Source organism: Sceloporus occidentalis, unplaced genomic scaffold (genome assembly GCF_023333645.1).
Source record: "Sceloporus occidentalis isolate IW3139 unplaced genomic scaffold, rSceOcc1.0.p SCAF_30, whole genome shotgun sequence".
NCBI lineage: Eukaryota > Metazoa > Chordata > Lepidosauria > Squamata > Phrynosomatidae > Sceloporus > Sceloporus occidentalis.
In genome coordinates, this window is record NW_028317010.1 from 8,917,046 (window position 1) to 8,933,579 (window position 16,534).

The 16,534-nt window shown below is 37.7% G+C and overlaps 1 protein-coding gene across 1 annotated transcript in view; it reads left to right on the top strand.

Annotated features, from left to right (window-relative positions):
- Positions 1-16,534, top strand: part of LOC149299017 (protocadherin-15-like) — a 426,255-nt gene that overhangs the window by 133,943 nt on the left and 275,778 nt on the right. Inside the window, exons 10-11 of the mRNA XM_089486827.1 lie at positions 8,356-8,475; positions 9,666-9,776. Coding sequence (XP_089342953.1) covers positions 8,356-8,475; positions 9,666-9,776 — 231 coding nt within the window. The remainder of the gene's footprint in view (positions 1-8,355; positions 8,476-9,665; positions 9,777-16,534) is intronic.

Here is a 16,534-nt window from a genome sequence, read left to right on the forward strand (position 1 = left end):
AGAGAACAAACAACCCCAAACATACAATTTCGGTATGGTCCTTATGAGATATGGGCAAATTTGTTTTCGGGAAGCAAATGTCCTTCTCTGCCATTCGGTCTGGTTAAAAATTTGACTGTATTTTTTTGGGGGGGAACAAAATTTGTTGCCCCGTGCCCATATTCACTCTCACTCGCTTTCTTACACTCTCATTCTCATTCACTCTCTTTCATGCTCTCTAAATGTTTCCCTATCTTCTCTGCCAACCACTTCCACTTCTGATGATCCTGCTTCTGGAGCTTCTTCCTCTTCTATCTTTTACCTTCTCTCCTCTATGTTCATCCGCATCTCTGCTGACATAACCCAGCCGGAAACTTCTGCCAAAATGGCAGAGCATGCAGTGACGTCCTCTCCCCCAGTTGGAGGATTGGAGAGATGATGTCACAGCAGAGATTCCAACTTCACTTAATTGACAAGGCTAATAAAGGCTGAAATGTACTTCTGAGATTTTAAGGTAAAGTAAGTACCTATGAGAGAGGAAAAGCTTGGTGTTAAGGCTAGGTATGCGTAAAATCAAGAACAAAAGAGAGAAAATAAAAGTAACCAAAAACAAGGGCGTAACTAGAAACCATAGGTCCCCAAAGCAAAAATTGCCCTGGAGCCCCCCAACGTCACAAAGCAACATGTCCCACAGTGCCACTTTTGCCGTCAAACAGCTTAACAGTGGCATCCTAACTCATAAAGAACTTATCTGTGCCATCTTTGCCCCCAAAAAGCTTATATGCACAATCATTGATCCATACACATATGTAAACACACTTACACAAGTTAACACACACATATACACACTAACACACAAATACACACTCATTCTAACACACACACACTCCCTCTCACACCACTCATGCTACCACACACTCCATCTCATACAATTTACGCATTTACACAGACACACTTACACACCCATGCTCTCACACACTTTGACATAGACATCTATTCTCACATACATACAAACAAACACACCTATGCCTACATGTACTTACATATAGACATCCATTTTCACTATTTACAAACATACACATCTATGCCCAAATACCCTTATGCATAGACATCCATGCTCACATACACTTATACATGGACATCCATGCGCACATAACCTTATACATAGACCTCCATGCTCATATACTCTTATATATAGACATTAATGCTCACATTCCCTTATACATACATATTTATGCTCATATACACTCATACATACACATTAATGCTCATATACACTCATACATACACATTCATGCTCACACACACTTAATACCTACACATTTACGCTCACATACATACAAACGTATATACCCCCTCCTGTTTTCCAGAACTACACCCTTTGCTTGAGGCATGTAATAAATCTCTCAACAAATAATTTTATTCATGTGACTGTATCAGCTTCTAAGCTTATACGGATATTTTTATTTTTTCATTCCCACTTAAAAGAAAAATTAAAGTGAAATAGATTAGATTTATGATCAGATTATAGATACATGTTTAGACACTTGTCTAGAAGATAAAAAAATAAACAAATGTTTATTGTTAATGTATGTTTGCCTTAGCGATATATTGGTTGAGTTATCTTTTTGGTTTTAAAATGACCTTAAATTAGTTTAAAAAGTGACTAATTTGCCACCTGTTTTTTATAAATAATGAAGCACACATAGTATGCAAAATTGTAAGTGATTATTACGGCAGATTTTTATTGAAAAAAACCAAGCAAACTGATTACCTATCAATTATTTATTATAAGTAGTAAGAAAACATATTTCACAGCAACAGTATATATGATATAACGAAAGTGGACTGAAGTAGTATAACTCGTGTACTGTGGAGAAAATAAATACAAAACTACATACCGTGTACGGTAGTGTGTATATACAGTATAAATATAAATGTGTGTATTGTGTGTATGTGACCAAGGCTTACAGCTTAACAGTTATATATGTAGACTACCTCTTACATCTGTGACTCGGGTTAACCAAGTGGCTGGCAGGGCCGGACTGGGAATGAAAAGCAGCCCTGAAAACATTTGGAGACCAGCCCCATATAGTTTATCTCGCGGTCGAGCTCTTTTACCCACACGCACCCCTTATACATACCCGAATCACACTATTTGCCATAAAAATAACTATAAAACATTCTTTTTATCACATTATTTGTGATGTACTCCTTGTATTCTCTGTATATTACCTACAGATTGAAGAAATCTGGCTTAGATACACAAACTATAAGGTTATTTAGGGTCAACACTGACATTTATACCATCATTGTGGGTATATGTTTGCATTCACTTTATAGAAGACAAGTTCTTCAACCTTTTCTTTTTAAAGCAAATGATAAAAGTACAATTACCGTATCTCCATTTCCCCATTCAAATAATACATTGCAGAAGAATCTGACACATATGAGGTACACAAGTCACAGTCTTTTTTAAACATTATGTGTTCAATGCCCTAAAGAATTTACACTGGAAACTGAACTACACAAAGCATACATAACACTACAAAGGGATGAGAATGGCATTAGAGAACCAAAACCTTGACCATTTCAGTATATGTAATGTAAACGTCTGTAAATTAAAGAATGCCACAAACGGGTTTTCACAGGGAGGAAGACTAAACGCTTTTCTAGACATCATAATGCAGCGGGATAATTGCAAGAAAACATTGCCCATCACAGCTGAGGATACTGCACACTTGAGATACAATAGGTTTTGAATGATCATCAAAAACAAAAGAAAAGCCTACACTATTAGAAAAAGTGAGATAAAACAGAATTGGGGGTTTCCCAAACAGATATACTTCAATAATACTAGGTAGCTTGTCTCACAATTAAATACAATATATATTTTATTTAATAGTAGGTGAAACACAAAAATAGGTAATTCAAGCATTACTAATAGATAAAACTATACTGGTGAAAAATATCTTAATTAGCAGCAGGCAAAAACGTCAAACATGCCAATTAATTTATGGAATATGGGATTTCTACGCTGACTAATATTAGATCAATTGAGATGTCCGCTAAGATGCAAAATAAAATAAGAAAAGAAGTGAAGTTAAAATGAACCAACGGACATATAAGCCCCAAAGGAAATTAACCATGGTGTCAGGGCACTCGGTGCCGGATCAGGTAGGAGTCTCAATGCAGGGGCAGGTTCAGAACATGGATGTAGGCCGGCTGATGTGTCCAGTTCAGGGCTGTGCGCTACTTTAGCTTTAGATTTTCTATTAGGCGCCATCTTTAGGTGTTCAGAGAGAGCAGGAGAAAAACAGGCAGGAAACTGGAAGCCCACAGGCAGGGCAGACGGCAAGGAAGCCCTCAGGCAGGGCACGCGGCTAGGAAGCTCTCAGGCAGGACACAAGGCTTGGAAGCAGCTGGACAGGTAGGTATGTCTGGAACACAAAACTGGATCGTTGACATAGCCAAGAGTCATACACAGGAGACAGATCAAATGCAGCAAAGCAGTAGCTCAGTACACATGGCCAGGAACACAATGCTCTAGCAATGAGGCTAGGCTGATGCCTGGTTTATATTAAGCCTTAATTGACCAAACGAGGGGCAGGTGTTTCAAGAGCATTAGGGAACAGCATGGTCCAAGGAGAGGCAGAAGGACACTGCAGTCCAAGATCCACCTGGTGGAGTAGTGGATAGGTGATAAACCCAGAATCCACAGGCTTGCAGGTTTGAATCCTGGTGGTGCCTGACACATGGATCAAAAAAAGGAACCCGAATGCTTGAGTAAAATTCCAGCAATTAATTTCATAGAGGTACCCACAAATACCCTTAAGCACCTGGTGTGCGTTTAGCCATCACAAACGTCGGCTTCCTCAGGGGCAAAAGCCAGACTGAAGCATGGAGTTGGGTATATAAATAGGGAATAGCTCCCATCCAGTGATGTCAATAGACTCTCATAACAGCAGAGGGACTACGGAAGGTGAAATAGGTTTTAAGGGATTGTTTTTAAGTACTTAAGACAGAGGTAGAATTGGATGAGCCGGAGAATTGGGAAGGCCATTCCAGAAGACGGACAGATTTTAAGAACTCTTGTAAGCATACAAGAGAAGTGGAAATTGGAGGAGAGGATAGATGAAGATCATCATGAGAGGAGAGGCCAGGTAGGGGTATTATTAGAGATGAGTATGGAGAGGTAAGTAGGGGAAGAGCTTTGAAAGTCAATAGAATAGACATAGTATAGTGATAAGTATGATATGTCTAGTAGCAGCATTCATGATGGATTATGAAATTACAAAATGGTTATGAGGGTGATATACAGGATTAAAAATATTGGGTATGGTGGTGTATGATGATGCAATAAGCATGCTTACTGAAAAAAACATCAGGTGGCTACCAGATAATACATAAGTACCAAATATCGTTTTACATTTCAGTGCATTTCAGAACTATGGATTTTTTTTCATATTCCTAAATCATTATTGAGCTGACTTTACTAAAATTAGCCATTCTCTGCCAATAGCCTTTAGCTATATAGAAAACTGAGGTGTTGTCCATATTCATCATGCAGACTGGTTAATTTCATGGTCAAATATTATATTTAGGTTATCTGAGAATGTAAAATTGCATATTAAGTGTTTTATGGTTTTTTTTATGTAAATGATCAGTTAAAATAAAATCCTACATTTGTATTAGTCTGTTGTAGGTCACTTGTAGCACTTGTTTATAGATTAAAATTGAGCTAGTCTACCGAATGGCACAATAAAATGAATGACCTTTATCACTTCTTTAACTGTACACCTATTCTCAGACATATTTCATCTAATTACGTTGAATAGACTCTCATATAATGTGAACATTTACAATATCGCTGGCTGTAAATGTCCAAGTAAAAAGACAATATTCAAAAGATAGATTTGTCATTAATGCGATGAAAAGAAATTTAAATGTTAGCTTCATACTTAAGCACGTAGAATTTTGTAGAATTTTTTCTATGCATCTTTTCGCTGTTACTTCTTAAATTTTAAGGTTTGTTCTGAAAATATGCATACCTGACGCATTGTCAGGGTAGGCTACCCAGAGCTGTCCATCTCCTGAAGGAGTAACTTCATGAAGGGGCATAGTTAGCCATATGAGGTGTGGAACATTAAATGGGTTGGGAGTGGGAGGGGAACTGGACAGGGAGCGGACATGGTAAACCCTGAAAGAGAAGAGTATGAGTTGGAGATAAAGTTCTGCCAAGGCTCCATGAGTACCTTCAATCAATCATAGCATAGCTGTTGATGACAAATAAAAAAGTGGACGTCCGAATTGTTGTTACAAGTTCTTATAATTTCTGACCTCTGAGTGTACAGATTATATTGTTTATTACAAACATTGCAGAATGCTTAGCCAGGAAAATGATTTATAACAGGAAATAAAACCCATCAAAATACACATTTTAAGACTAGAGTAGACTTAAAAACCTAGAGTAGACTTGAAGTTGTTATCCTTTTTCCCCATCATATATCATTTAAAGTAGCACAACTTGGGTGTTGACTCAAAATAGTCTTAATGTCATGTATGTTTGACATGTTAACAACAGTAAAGTTCATGGAAATACATTGTTATTAAAGTATATGTGTTTGTTTTCCTTTTTAAATTATATCTTTTGTCTACTGTCTTAGCTTATGGAAATACAGCAGTGCTATGGGATTTGATGGCGCTATATAAAACAATAAATAATAATATTGCCTGCTAATTGAATAAGAATCCAATAGTGCCTACTTTTCTGAAGGATATTAGGATGAGAACTTTTTAACTCTGCTTCTCATGCCCGGTGCATTGTAAGTTCAGATTTTATAGTCTGTCTTCAGAACATAATAGTTTTTTTTTTCTCCTATGACTTCCAACTGTTAAACCAAATAGCTTTTGCTGGTTTCTGCTCCACTCCACTGCTTGGAGTTATTTTAAATGTCAAGGTCTAATATGTGCTGTAATCTTTTTTGTTCTTGTGTATATTTGAAACTTCGTTTACCAGTTAATTGAATTGAGTACATCTACTTAACATATTTTGAATATTTTTGCAATGCTTTTTGTTAAGCTTAAACTGCATAGTTACTGATATTTTGAATATAGCAAGTATTCCAGAGAAATAACAGGCACAGACAAATGGATATATATACATACCGTATTGGCTGCACTTTTTCCCCCCACTTTAAGTCTTTAAAGTGGTGGTGCGGCCTATATTCGGGGTCTAGCGCCCGACGCCTGGGACATGCAGTGGGGTTAGGATACAGATCCCCCGCAGCGGTGCAGGGGACCTGCATCCTACTCTCCGATACGCTCAGACAGCCTCTCCTGCCAGCACTTTCCACGGGGGGGGTGCCGTCACGGGAGGTTGTCTAAGCACATCGTGCGGACGGTCACCGGCTGGGGAGGTTGTTTACCCGCATCGCCGCAGCCAGTGACCGTCCGCACGATGCGTTTTACCACTGCCCCCAAGACTTACCAGAGCAGACTCCCGGGTGTCTTGCGGGGCCGGCGGGGGACATCTACGCAATACGCGTATACAACTTCCGGTGCCGGCACATCCGCTGAGTGCCGGCACCGGAATTTGTATACGCGTATTGCGTAGATGTCCCCCGCCGGCCCCGCAAGACACCAGGGAGTCTGCTCTGGTAAATTGGGGGGGGGGCAGAGTGGCAGCATATCTCGGGGGGGGAGGAGGAGGACAGTGGCAGCATATCTCGGGGGGGGAGGAGGACAGTGGAAGCATATCTCGGGGGGGAGGACAGTGGCAGCATATCTCGGGGGGGGAGACAGAGTGGCAGCATGTTTTTTTGGTGCTTTTTTAAAGAAAAAAACGTTTTCTTTAAAAAAAGCAACAAACTTTTAGGGTGCGGCCTATATACGCGGGCGGCCTATATCCGAGCCAATACGGTATATATATATATATATATAATGATTAGATAAAAAGACGTTAATCTGAAGAAGAGTCCCTTTAAAGTCCTGAAAGTTTATGTGATTCTCCATTTTTTGCCTTTTACTACAGCTGCTTATTTAAGGATTAACAAGATAAAGTTAAGATCAACATAAAAAGGCCTACAACAAGAAGATACAATCAATCTGATATTATTTCCTACGTGTTTGGAAGAAATTTTTTGCCAGCTATAAACGGGACAATAAGGGATCAATTTAAGATCAGTTGGGGATTGTCTGAATCACTTACAATTTGTGGATCATATCATACTATCTGCCAATAATCCAGAACACATAAGAAGTTTGCTTTGTAGATGAATTACAGTAAAAAAGTTATGTTCAACAGGTTTGCTAGCCCAGAGGAAATCATGCTAGATGGGCAAGAAAAAAATATATTATTGTTCGCTACTGGAGTGTGCTAAGCTAAAATATTATATATTGACTAAAATATTATATCTGCTCAGGCCTGGACTGGCCATCTGGCACACTGGGATAATGATCAGTGGGCCACACGCACCACACACTCACGCAATCTGCTGCTCCAGTGCAGATCAGGTGCTGCAATGTGTAGCCACCTGCTCTATATGCCTGGCCACACACTATGTGAGCATAGAAACATAGCTTGCAGCCACACGTATCCAGCTGGTGGCCGCACATATGTGATTGTGTGGCCGCTGGCTTAAAAGAGCCAAGGCTGCCTCATCTGGCCTCATCTGGCCTCATCATGGCCACTCTGGCCCTCTATCTGCTGAAAGTATGTCTTTTTCTTCCCATAGTGTTGCTGGATCCCAGCAAATAAATTTTTTACCTACATTTTTGACAAGGTAATAGTGAGTTTAAGAGGAAAGTGTAATTCACATAATAAACATTGGAACCTCTCAGAATTACTACTTCAGATGTGTCCCCTGTGTCTCTTTAAGCCATGAATGTGAAGAATTAGTCCTAGGCAGGTGATGCTAGCTATTAACTGGTTTCAACCCCTTTATCAAGCCACCTGTGGCTACCTACCCTGCTGCCATATGGTTAGGTGAAGGGACTAGATTTGGTGAACAGTAGGTGGAACCAGTTCTCCAGATACCCAGTTGCCATAATTGAAGCCTGGGGGAGATCTGAAGGATTCCCAGACTATAACATGACTAACGTGTGCCTGACTAGAACTTCCATTGACTGGCTTGAGGCTTTGTTGTGGCTCAGCTGCTATATGTAACATATGTAACAGAACATATTTGAAGAGTTGAGTACAATCTTCCACATTTTTCTAATCGGATAATCTTTTAATCTATTTCTGCTACTCCTGTAATACATAATGCTATGTTATGCCCAATCTGTGACTATTTTTGCCTGAATACATATTTATGTGAGAATATTCTAAAAAAATGCTAAATTACGTACTTTTATTCCTGTTTTGTTTGGCAGATGACACCAGTTGGAACTACGATATTTACTGGATTCTCAGGAGATAATGGTGCTACAGACATAGATGTTGGACCAAACGCACAAATAGAATATGTTATACAGTACAATCCAAATGATACTGTAAGTGTACTTATAACAACTACTTCTTTTATGCAGATAAAATGAATTTATTTATAATATAAGTTGAGGAGGCTGCACAAGAAAACTGTTTGGAATGCTTGTAATGTGTACGAAAGGGACACTGTTAAGATACAAATATATATATATATATATTCAAAAAGATCTTGGTTGAGTTAAGGTTAGATAGACCTTCATTGTTAAGAAACAGCTACATTTGTTGTCTAAAAAATAGTAGTCTCTTAAACCATTGTTAGAAGCTAAGTGCTTTCTATCTGCCAGCTACAATGTAAAAGGGGCTTAGACAAGGTATTATTTTAAGTGCATCTAATTCTATAACATTAAACTAGCCTTTACGCACCCCTGTTCTGTTCCAGTTTATCTTAAAATTGTATATTGTCTATTTTAATCATACGCATTTTTACTATCCCTATTGTAATAGTGCTATGGAGCTTGCTGGCGCTTTATAAATAATTTATATTATAATATCTTTTGTTGAAAGAATATCATCGCTTACTGTTTTTTTAAAAAGCAGCTTTTTACATTTAGAAATTAATTGTATTGCTTTTTCCTGTGATTTTGAAAGTTTTTTTTATTATGGAGCAGTAAAACATAAATGTGTGTGTGTGGTTTTTTTTTTCTTTAAATATATAAAGAACAAGGTGAATTCTAGATTTTTGCACTTCCAAGCTTTATCTTTGCCGCTGGAAGGCATTCTGTGTGGTACAGAATATGACAAGGAAGAATCAAAGGGTTTTGGTGGCAACTGACAAACACTATTCTTTATTTTACATTTAATACATACAAAATGGTTTGAATAAAGGAAATAATGTCCATTATAAAAATGCAGTGCAACCATATTTTCTATGATAAAAACTTGTGAAACTGGTAAATGATTAAAGAAACTTTTTTTGTGTGTGCTTCTAATTATTCCTGTGCGGTATGACTCATTTACATCAGTACCTGTGATTTTTTTTCTTACATTATCGTGTGAAACTACTGTAATAAGTTAAAATAGTTGGGTAAATATCCTACATTTTAAGAAAATGTGATTGTACTAGTTAATAAAATATATAAAAAAATGATGTAACAATAATAAAGTAAAATGTTTCTTTACTTTGTTATTGCCCTACAGACTTAAGTTTTTGCACCCTTTCAAAACCATTTTTTATAAACAATTTTGGCTTCCCTAGGCATCAAGTGTGACTTTTGGCATTCCCCTCACACTGTCGGGAGCGGTAGTCTTGCGTCGCAGGTTAAATTATGAAGAGAAGACACGCTATTATGTCATAGTCCAAGCAAACGTAAGTACTTTTTTTAACTTTCAGATTTTCTAATATGGTTAAGAAAACACTTATGTTTACTATTACCCCTCCTTTTTCCTTATATTCTTACACCAATATATCGGCTCTCTTTACCTTTACCTCTTTGTTTTTGAAAATGGTTGAACAATTGAATAACATTTAGCCTAACACTATATTTAGAGAGAAAATAAAGCAAACCATTTCATTGCATTAAAGCAATATAATAAATTGTTAATGCATGATTAAAGGTGCCACACTCTATAGTAGCAAAAACATAAATCTAAAAACCGCTTCCATCTACAATAGTCATTTAAAACATTAACAATGGCTACACTGTATTTCTGATCCATTTCATGTTATTTTAATGGACACAATTTGCTTTTCTTTCATAAACAAGGACATTTTTATAGAATGTGCAATAAAATATTATACCTTGTCAAAGTTGGATAATAATGTATGCCACAGTTACATAAACGATATGCACGTGTAATATTCTGCTCTATTTTGAGCGCAGAGCTTGTAGCAGAGTGAAATATATGGGTTTTTTTATTTGTGTAGTAGGGAGACGAGTGCAGTAAGATTTATCTTTAATGAAAAAAATATGGAAAAGCTGGGAAAAATCTCCAGTACAACTCCAACCCTCTTTCTTATAGCTGCTTAACATGCACCCACAACTGGCAATATGCTTTCAGCACTCACTTTTTTCAATGCAGTATTTAAGTTATGAGTATTTCCACTTAAAAACCTAGAAATGTCTTGAAAAATCAGATTATATCCTAAATCCATATTCCCAAGCAAAAATACATGTTCCACAGTAGAAAAAAAACATAATTGCTAACTACTCAACTGGATAAACATGTTTAGCAAGTGCGTCTCAATAACATAGCCCAGCGTGTGCTGATTCCACTTAGAAAACACGGCATGTCTACACAGATGAAGGTAATCCGTTTTTAAATAAATTCTAAAATCACATGTACAACCATTATATCTTGTTTGAGTGTGAATTGTTCTTTAGGCTATAACACTGGTGGATGAATTTGGTGTTATGCAAGATGAGAACAATGTGATCAAGGACAGCCGAACAAAATAAAGAAAAAGGGAGCCTGTGACATTTACTTAAATGCTTTGACCATTTACTTTTTTGGGCAAAGATTGGACTTTAATTATTTAGTAGGCATACTGTTGGGCAAGTTACTAACTGTAGCCAGCATTACAAGTACTGTATTGTGTGACCTGACTATCCATTTTATTATGCCCATATTATATTAATACACATTCATACTTTGGCATGGAGATTATGAATTATTATGAAGAATTATGACTTCCCATGGCAAAGTTGTTAAGTAGTTCCAAGTTCAAGAGTGCAAATTTGTTTATAGATTGATATGTTAAAGAAGTTCCTTTGGGTATTTTGCTTATTGTTTTGTTATTCTGTGTCTTTGAAGATTAATTATTGAGCCCTGTGTAAGTGTGTTTTTTAATTAAATGAAAAATACCCTGCTATGGGGGAATAAAACGCACACAAAGAAAAGCCATGGTTTGTTGGCTTTTTTATGGAATTTATATTTTATGTGGGAGATCCAAGGTTTACTTACTATAAATAGTTTGCCTTGGAGGAAACTTTTTTTTAATCATATTGCCCAGTGCTCTGTTTACTTTATAGTTTCAAATGCAGCATTTGTAGAAACTCAGACATTAACGGCTTGTAGCAAATATGTACCAAGTTGCACATGGGCAGTGTGGGGATCTGGAAGAGCAGCAGCGTACAAACATTTTTAGACATGATTGCTTAACATTTTTTTGGCTGGCTTTGTAACTTTCTGTGCTCGAATTTTAGAGAGATATACCTAGTAACATCCTGCATTAGAATTTAGCCTCAACCATAAATGCTGTCTAGACCAGAAATGACAGTTCAGTTTTCTTTGCAGAACACTACCAAGTCTGTTTCTGTCTCCATGGTCTTCATCATTGACATTACAGTAGGAATGCCTCTAGGCAGATAGAATAAGGAAGTCCATATGTCTATCTTATATGGCTATCCTTACGTACATGTGTGCATTAAAATGTGAATACATGAGAGTTGGCAAAAATATATGACTTTGAGTTGGGTTACATATGGGTTTAAAAAGTATACCTGATTTAACTTAACACCTCTCCATCCCATAGGACAAGGATGAAGAGAAGGGGGATATAGAATAGGGTTAAAGCCTCTCTCTCAATAAAATTAGATTTTTTTTCATTTTTAATCGTATTCACCCCAATTTATTTTCATTTATTATTATTATTATTATTATTATTATTATTATTATTATTAAAGTTCTAAATATACCAGTGGGGTTGTATTTTTGCAAGTGACAGGTGAGGACGTGCAAATTCAAATTCTACTCACATTCACTCTACCACACTATTTTAACCAAGAATAAAGCAATGTGTAATTTTTTACCTATATTGCATCACTCTCGTGATGCTCAGGTTGTTGCGCCCTTGTGCCATTAGAGATGCTAATAAAATCATTATCACACAAAACATCTTCTGCAAAATGGGACCAACATCTTAATCTGTACATTTTCAACTTCATCAGCTTTGTCAGGTGAAGTTATAAGACCTCAGGGAACAGTGAGGATCTGTGATTCCTTAGAGTCTTCAGAAGTCCTTTGCGTTGTTACATTGAGTTTTACAAAGCCAGTTGTCTGCGTTAGAAGTTAGAACCTATGTTTGCTTGTCAGAACCTTACATCTGAATGCAAGAACAAAGTCTGCCACATATCAATGTCTTGTATATTTGAATTACATCAGGAAAAATGGACAGACTAGATAAAAAATATATATTTCTCTGTTTATAGGGACCCTTTATTTTGCTACCAAGTGCCAGCCCTTCACTGTGGTTTAGTTGACCTTTTTTATTTTTGTTCATGTGTTCATATGTATTGCAGTCCATAACAAGTCTGCAACCTTTTACCTCAATCCCCACTCTCATAGTTGCATGCAGACCAAAACCAATACCTGCTATCATTCCTACCATTAGAATGACTTTACCATCCACAAAGAATGGAATGTTTATAATTCACATCTAGATTTCTAGGGCCCAGAATTTGAGATCTAATTTCCATGTTGTTTGTTGGGTCAATAGTTCTAGACCTTTTTTGTCTCTTGAGATTAGTTTTTACCTAACACATGTTTATATTGTTATGTTCATAATATTTCCATTTAGCAGGCCTTTAACTAAAATGTTCTATTTAATATTCTCTTGGGGCTTGCATACAATATATTTTGACTACTGTATTGTTGGAATCATACCTTAATGTAATGATATTTTGCATATAATTTCAGACAAAGGTGGTTTGTAGTTGGCTGCTTATTCATACTATCTGTATGTAGAATATGTGCCAGCATTTCAAAGTGCCAAAGACACTTTTTTTACTATGTGTGGTTTGAATCATAGTTATGAGGTTTTATCTTTTATCTTTTTCACTTTTTATGGGACTTTGTGACCTACAGATTGGTATTTATGTGGGGCATTTAAAAATAGTATATTTTTGTTGACATATTTTATGTGAAGAGCAATTTTGTTCCGTTAACATATATATTTAATCACCTTTACAGTTATAGAACAATTTATCAATGGAGAAAGTGAGAATAGGGGTTTGGGTAAAAAAGAGCTATCCCTCCTAAAAATGAAGATATGAAAAAGTGTAAGCGCTTCGTAAGTTGTTGGCGCTATATAAATAAAAGATTATAATAAAAGATAATAAAGGGGGCTATATGTTCCAACTGGGGTGAAACTAGTGCACATTTGAGCAACCTGGTGGTCAAAGGAATGCATAGCACATATTACGGCATATTATGATTTGGTTAGGCAGATCCACCTTTTGTTACCACACATGTTTTTTGACATATATTTATGCTTGCTTTATGTCTATGCCATGCATATTCAGATTCCTTCACTATGTTAACCTCTACCACTTCTGCCAGAATGCTCTTCTGCTTATCTATCACTCTCATGGTGATGCCATATCAGGAAACTCCCTTTAAGAAATCGAATGTACTCAGAAAGGGAATGATTCATAATGTAATTATTCTAATTTCTGGCGCATTTACCGTCATGATAGACAAATGCCATTTTTGCTGGTTGAAGGGATAGTCTGTGATGTGTTGTACAGGAAAGTGTTAAACAAAATATAAAGCAAAACATTTACAAAGACAGCAGGCAAAATGTGTTTGGTTCATATATCCAAACTGTAACCTTTCTTAGTCATATGGTCACTATTGTAAATTTCATATCCTTTATAACATTATTAGCCTTCAGACTGGATAGGTTTCCTCGGTGCTGACATAGAAACTGTAATAAGGGCTGTAGTGTTTTCTGTATGTAGTATTAAACATGGAGAGCAGGAGCCAGCACTACTTGATAGTAGTTATACAGAGCAGTTCTTTATTCAGCTCCGATCCAAAACATAACATTTTCAACTGTCAACTGAACTCCAACTTAAAAATGGCCACTGACCATAGAGTTCCCCACAAACAGTCCAGAGTGTCCTTTCTTAAAGCAACAGTATACCACATCTCCCAAACTATTTTCAAATCCCCCCTTTTAAACATACATTACTGAACAGTAAAGAAACTATAAAAATGAAGCTAAATATACTTTATCCTATAACATAATCTTTCAGTCTCTCGGGAGGGCGTATTACTCTTCCAGATCGGGATGTTTTGCAAGCAGCTTCTGTAGACTCTAGAGGGACTTGGTCTCCTTGGTCTCCATCTGAACCTGGCACTTCAGCCTCCAAGTCTGTATCGTGTGTGATTGTCGACTCTGCTCTACTTTTAGTTACAAGTACCTGTGGATCTGAGTGGTCTTGATCATATGTATTATCCAACCTGAGATGACGCCGGTTTCTCCTGTACTTTCTGCCATCCGGTGTTTCAATTACATAAGATCTTGGCTCAGGACCAACAAATAATATCTTTGCAGGCTGCCAACCAACTGATGTCTCCATACGCACTGCATCCCCTGTTTGGAAGGCTGGTAGTAACTTGGCGCCATGATCATAATAAGCTTTCTGCCTGCGCTGAATGTCTCTCAATCCCCGGTGTGCATTCTTTGGAATCTGGGGCTTTAATGCAGCAGCCACAACAGGTACCTTGGTTCGAAGAGTCCGACCCATTAAGAGCTGTGCGGGGGAATAGGCCATTCCAGTGATTGGAGTGTTGCGTAGCTCTAAAAGCCCAATATGAGGATCCACCCCCGATTCCCATGTCTTTTGGAGCATGAGTTTAATAGTTTTTACTGTCCTTTCTGCTAGTCCATTAGATTGTGGGTACCCAGGACTAGAGTGAGTAAACTTTATCCCCCATGCTGCAGCAAATGCCTTCATCTCGGCACTGGCGAAGGGTACATGATCACTGATTACTTCTGTTGGGATGCCATGTCTAGCAAAGGTGGCTTTCAGTTTGCCAATAACGGTTGTTGATGACTTATCAGACATCTTTAACACTTCAGGGTATTTGGAAAAATAGTCCACTATCACAAGGAAAGAGCACCCTTTCCAATCAAAAATGTCCATTGCCAGTTTTTGCCAAGGAAGATGAGGAATTTTGTGCGAGAGTAATGGCTCTTTTTGGTTCGCAGGTAGATAACTAGCACAAATCTTGCAGGTCTCTACCATCTGATGAATGTCCCTGGACATGCTGGGCCAGAATAGGATCATCCGAGCCCGCATTTTGGTTTTCTGTATACCTTGATGGCACTCGTGCAGACTCTCCAGGATTATTCTGCGAGCATTCTGAGGAACCACAATCTTTTCACCAAGCAAAAGGAGATCATCCTCCTTGCGCAGCAAGTGCTTAAATTGCCAAAATGGCTGCAGACTTGGATGAAGTTGCCTTTTTCTTTGTGGCCAACCATGATATAGAAGATGCTTAATTTCCGATAAGCATTTATCTTCTGCTGTGGCCTTCTGTAAATAAGATAACATCTCAGTCCCAATAGTTTGTGATGCTGAAAGTGTATAAATTACCTTTTCTTCAGATAACATATCCTTTTCTGAATCTGGGGGATCCACAGTGGCCCTGGAAAGGGTGTCAGCAATAAGCATGTCACGCCCAGCAGTGTAAGAAATCACCAGGTCATATCTCTGCAGTTGTAAGAGCATTCTTTGGAGTCTTGCTGGCGCTTTGCTTAGTGGTTTAGTAAGTATAGCTTCAAGAGGCTTATGGTCAGACTGCACTGTAATGGTTTTGCCAAATATGAACTGATGGAACTTTTTAGTAGCGTAAACAATTGCCAAGAGTTCTTTCTCTATCTGGGCATAATTCTGCTCTGTGGTAGTCATCGCTCTAGATGCATATGCTATGGGGCAGTTATCTTGAAGTAAGCAAGCCCCCAGGCCGGATTTAGATGCATCTGCCTGAATCACCACTGCTTTTGTTGGGTCAAAAAATTTCAATATTGGAGCCTCAATCAGTGCCTGTTTTAAGCACTGTACTGCTTTAGCATGCTCTGGGCCCCACTGCCAAACAATGTCTTTACAGAGTAACTTCCTCAATGGTGCTGTAATCTCTGCCTCCCCCGGTATATATTGTGCAAGATACCGGACCATGCCCAAAAATCTTTGCAGACCTTTTTTATCCTCAGGGTCAGGCATTTTGCTAATTGCTTGGACTTTCTCAGCATCAGGCTGAACTCCTGCAGGTGTGATGACATGTCCCATATATCGGACTTCTGATACTTTGAATTGGATTTTGTCCGGATTAAACTTG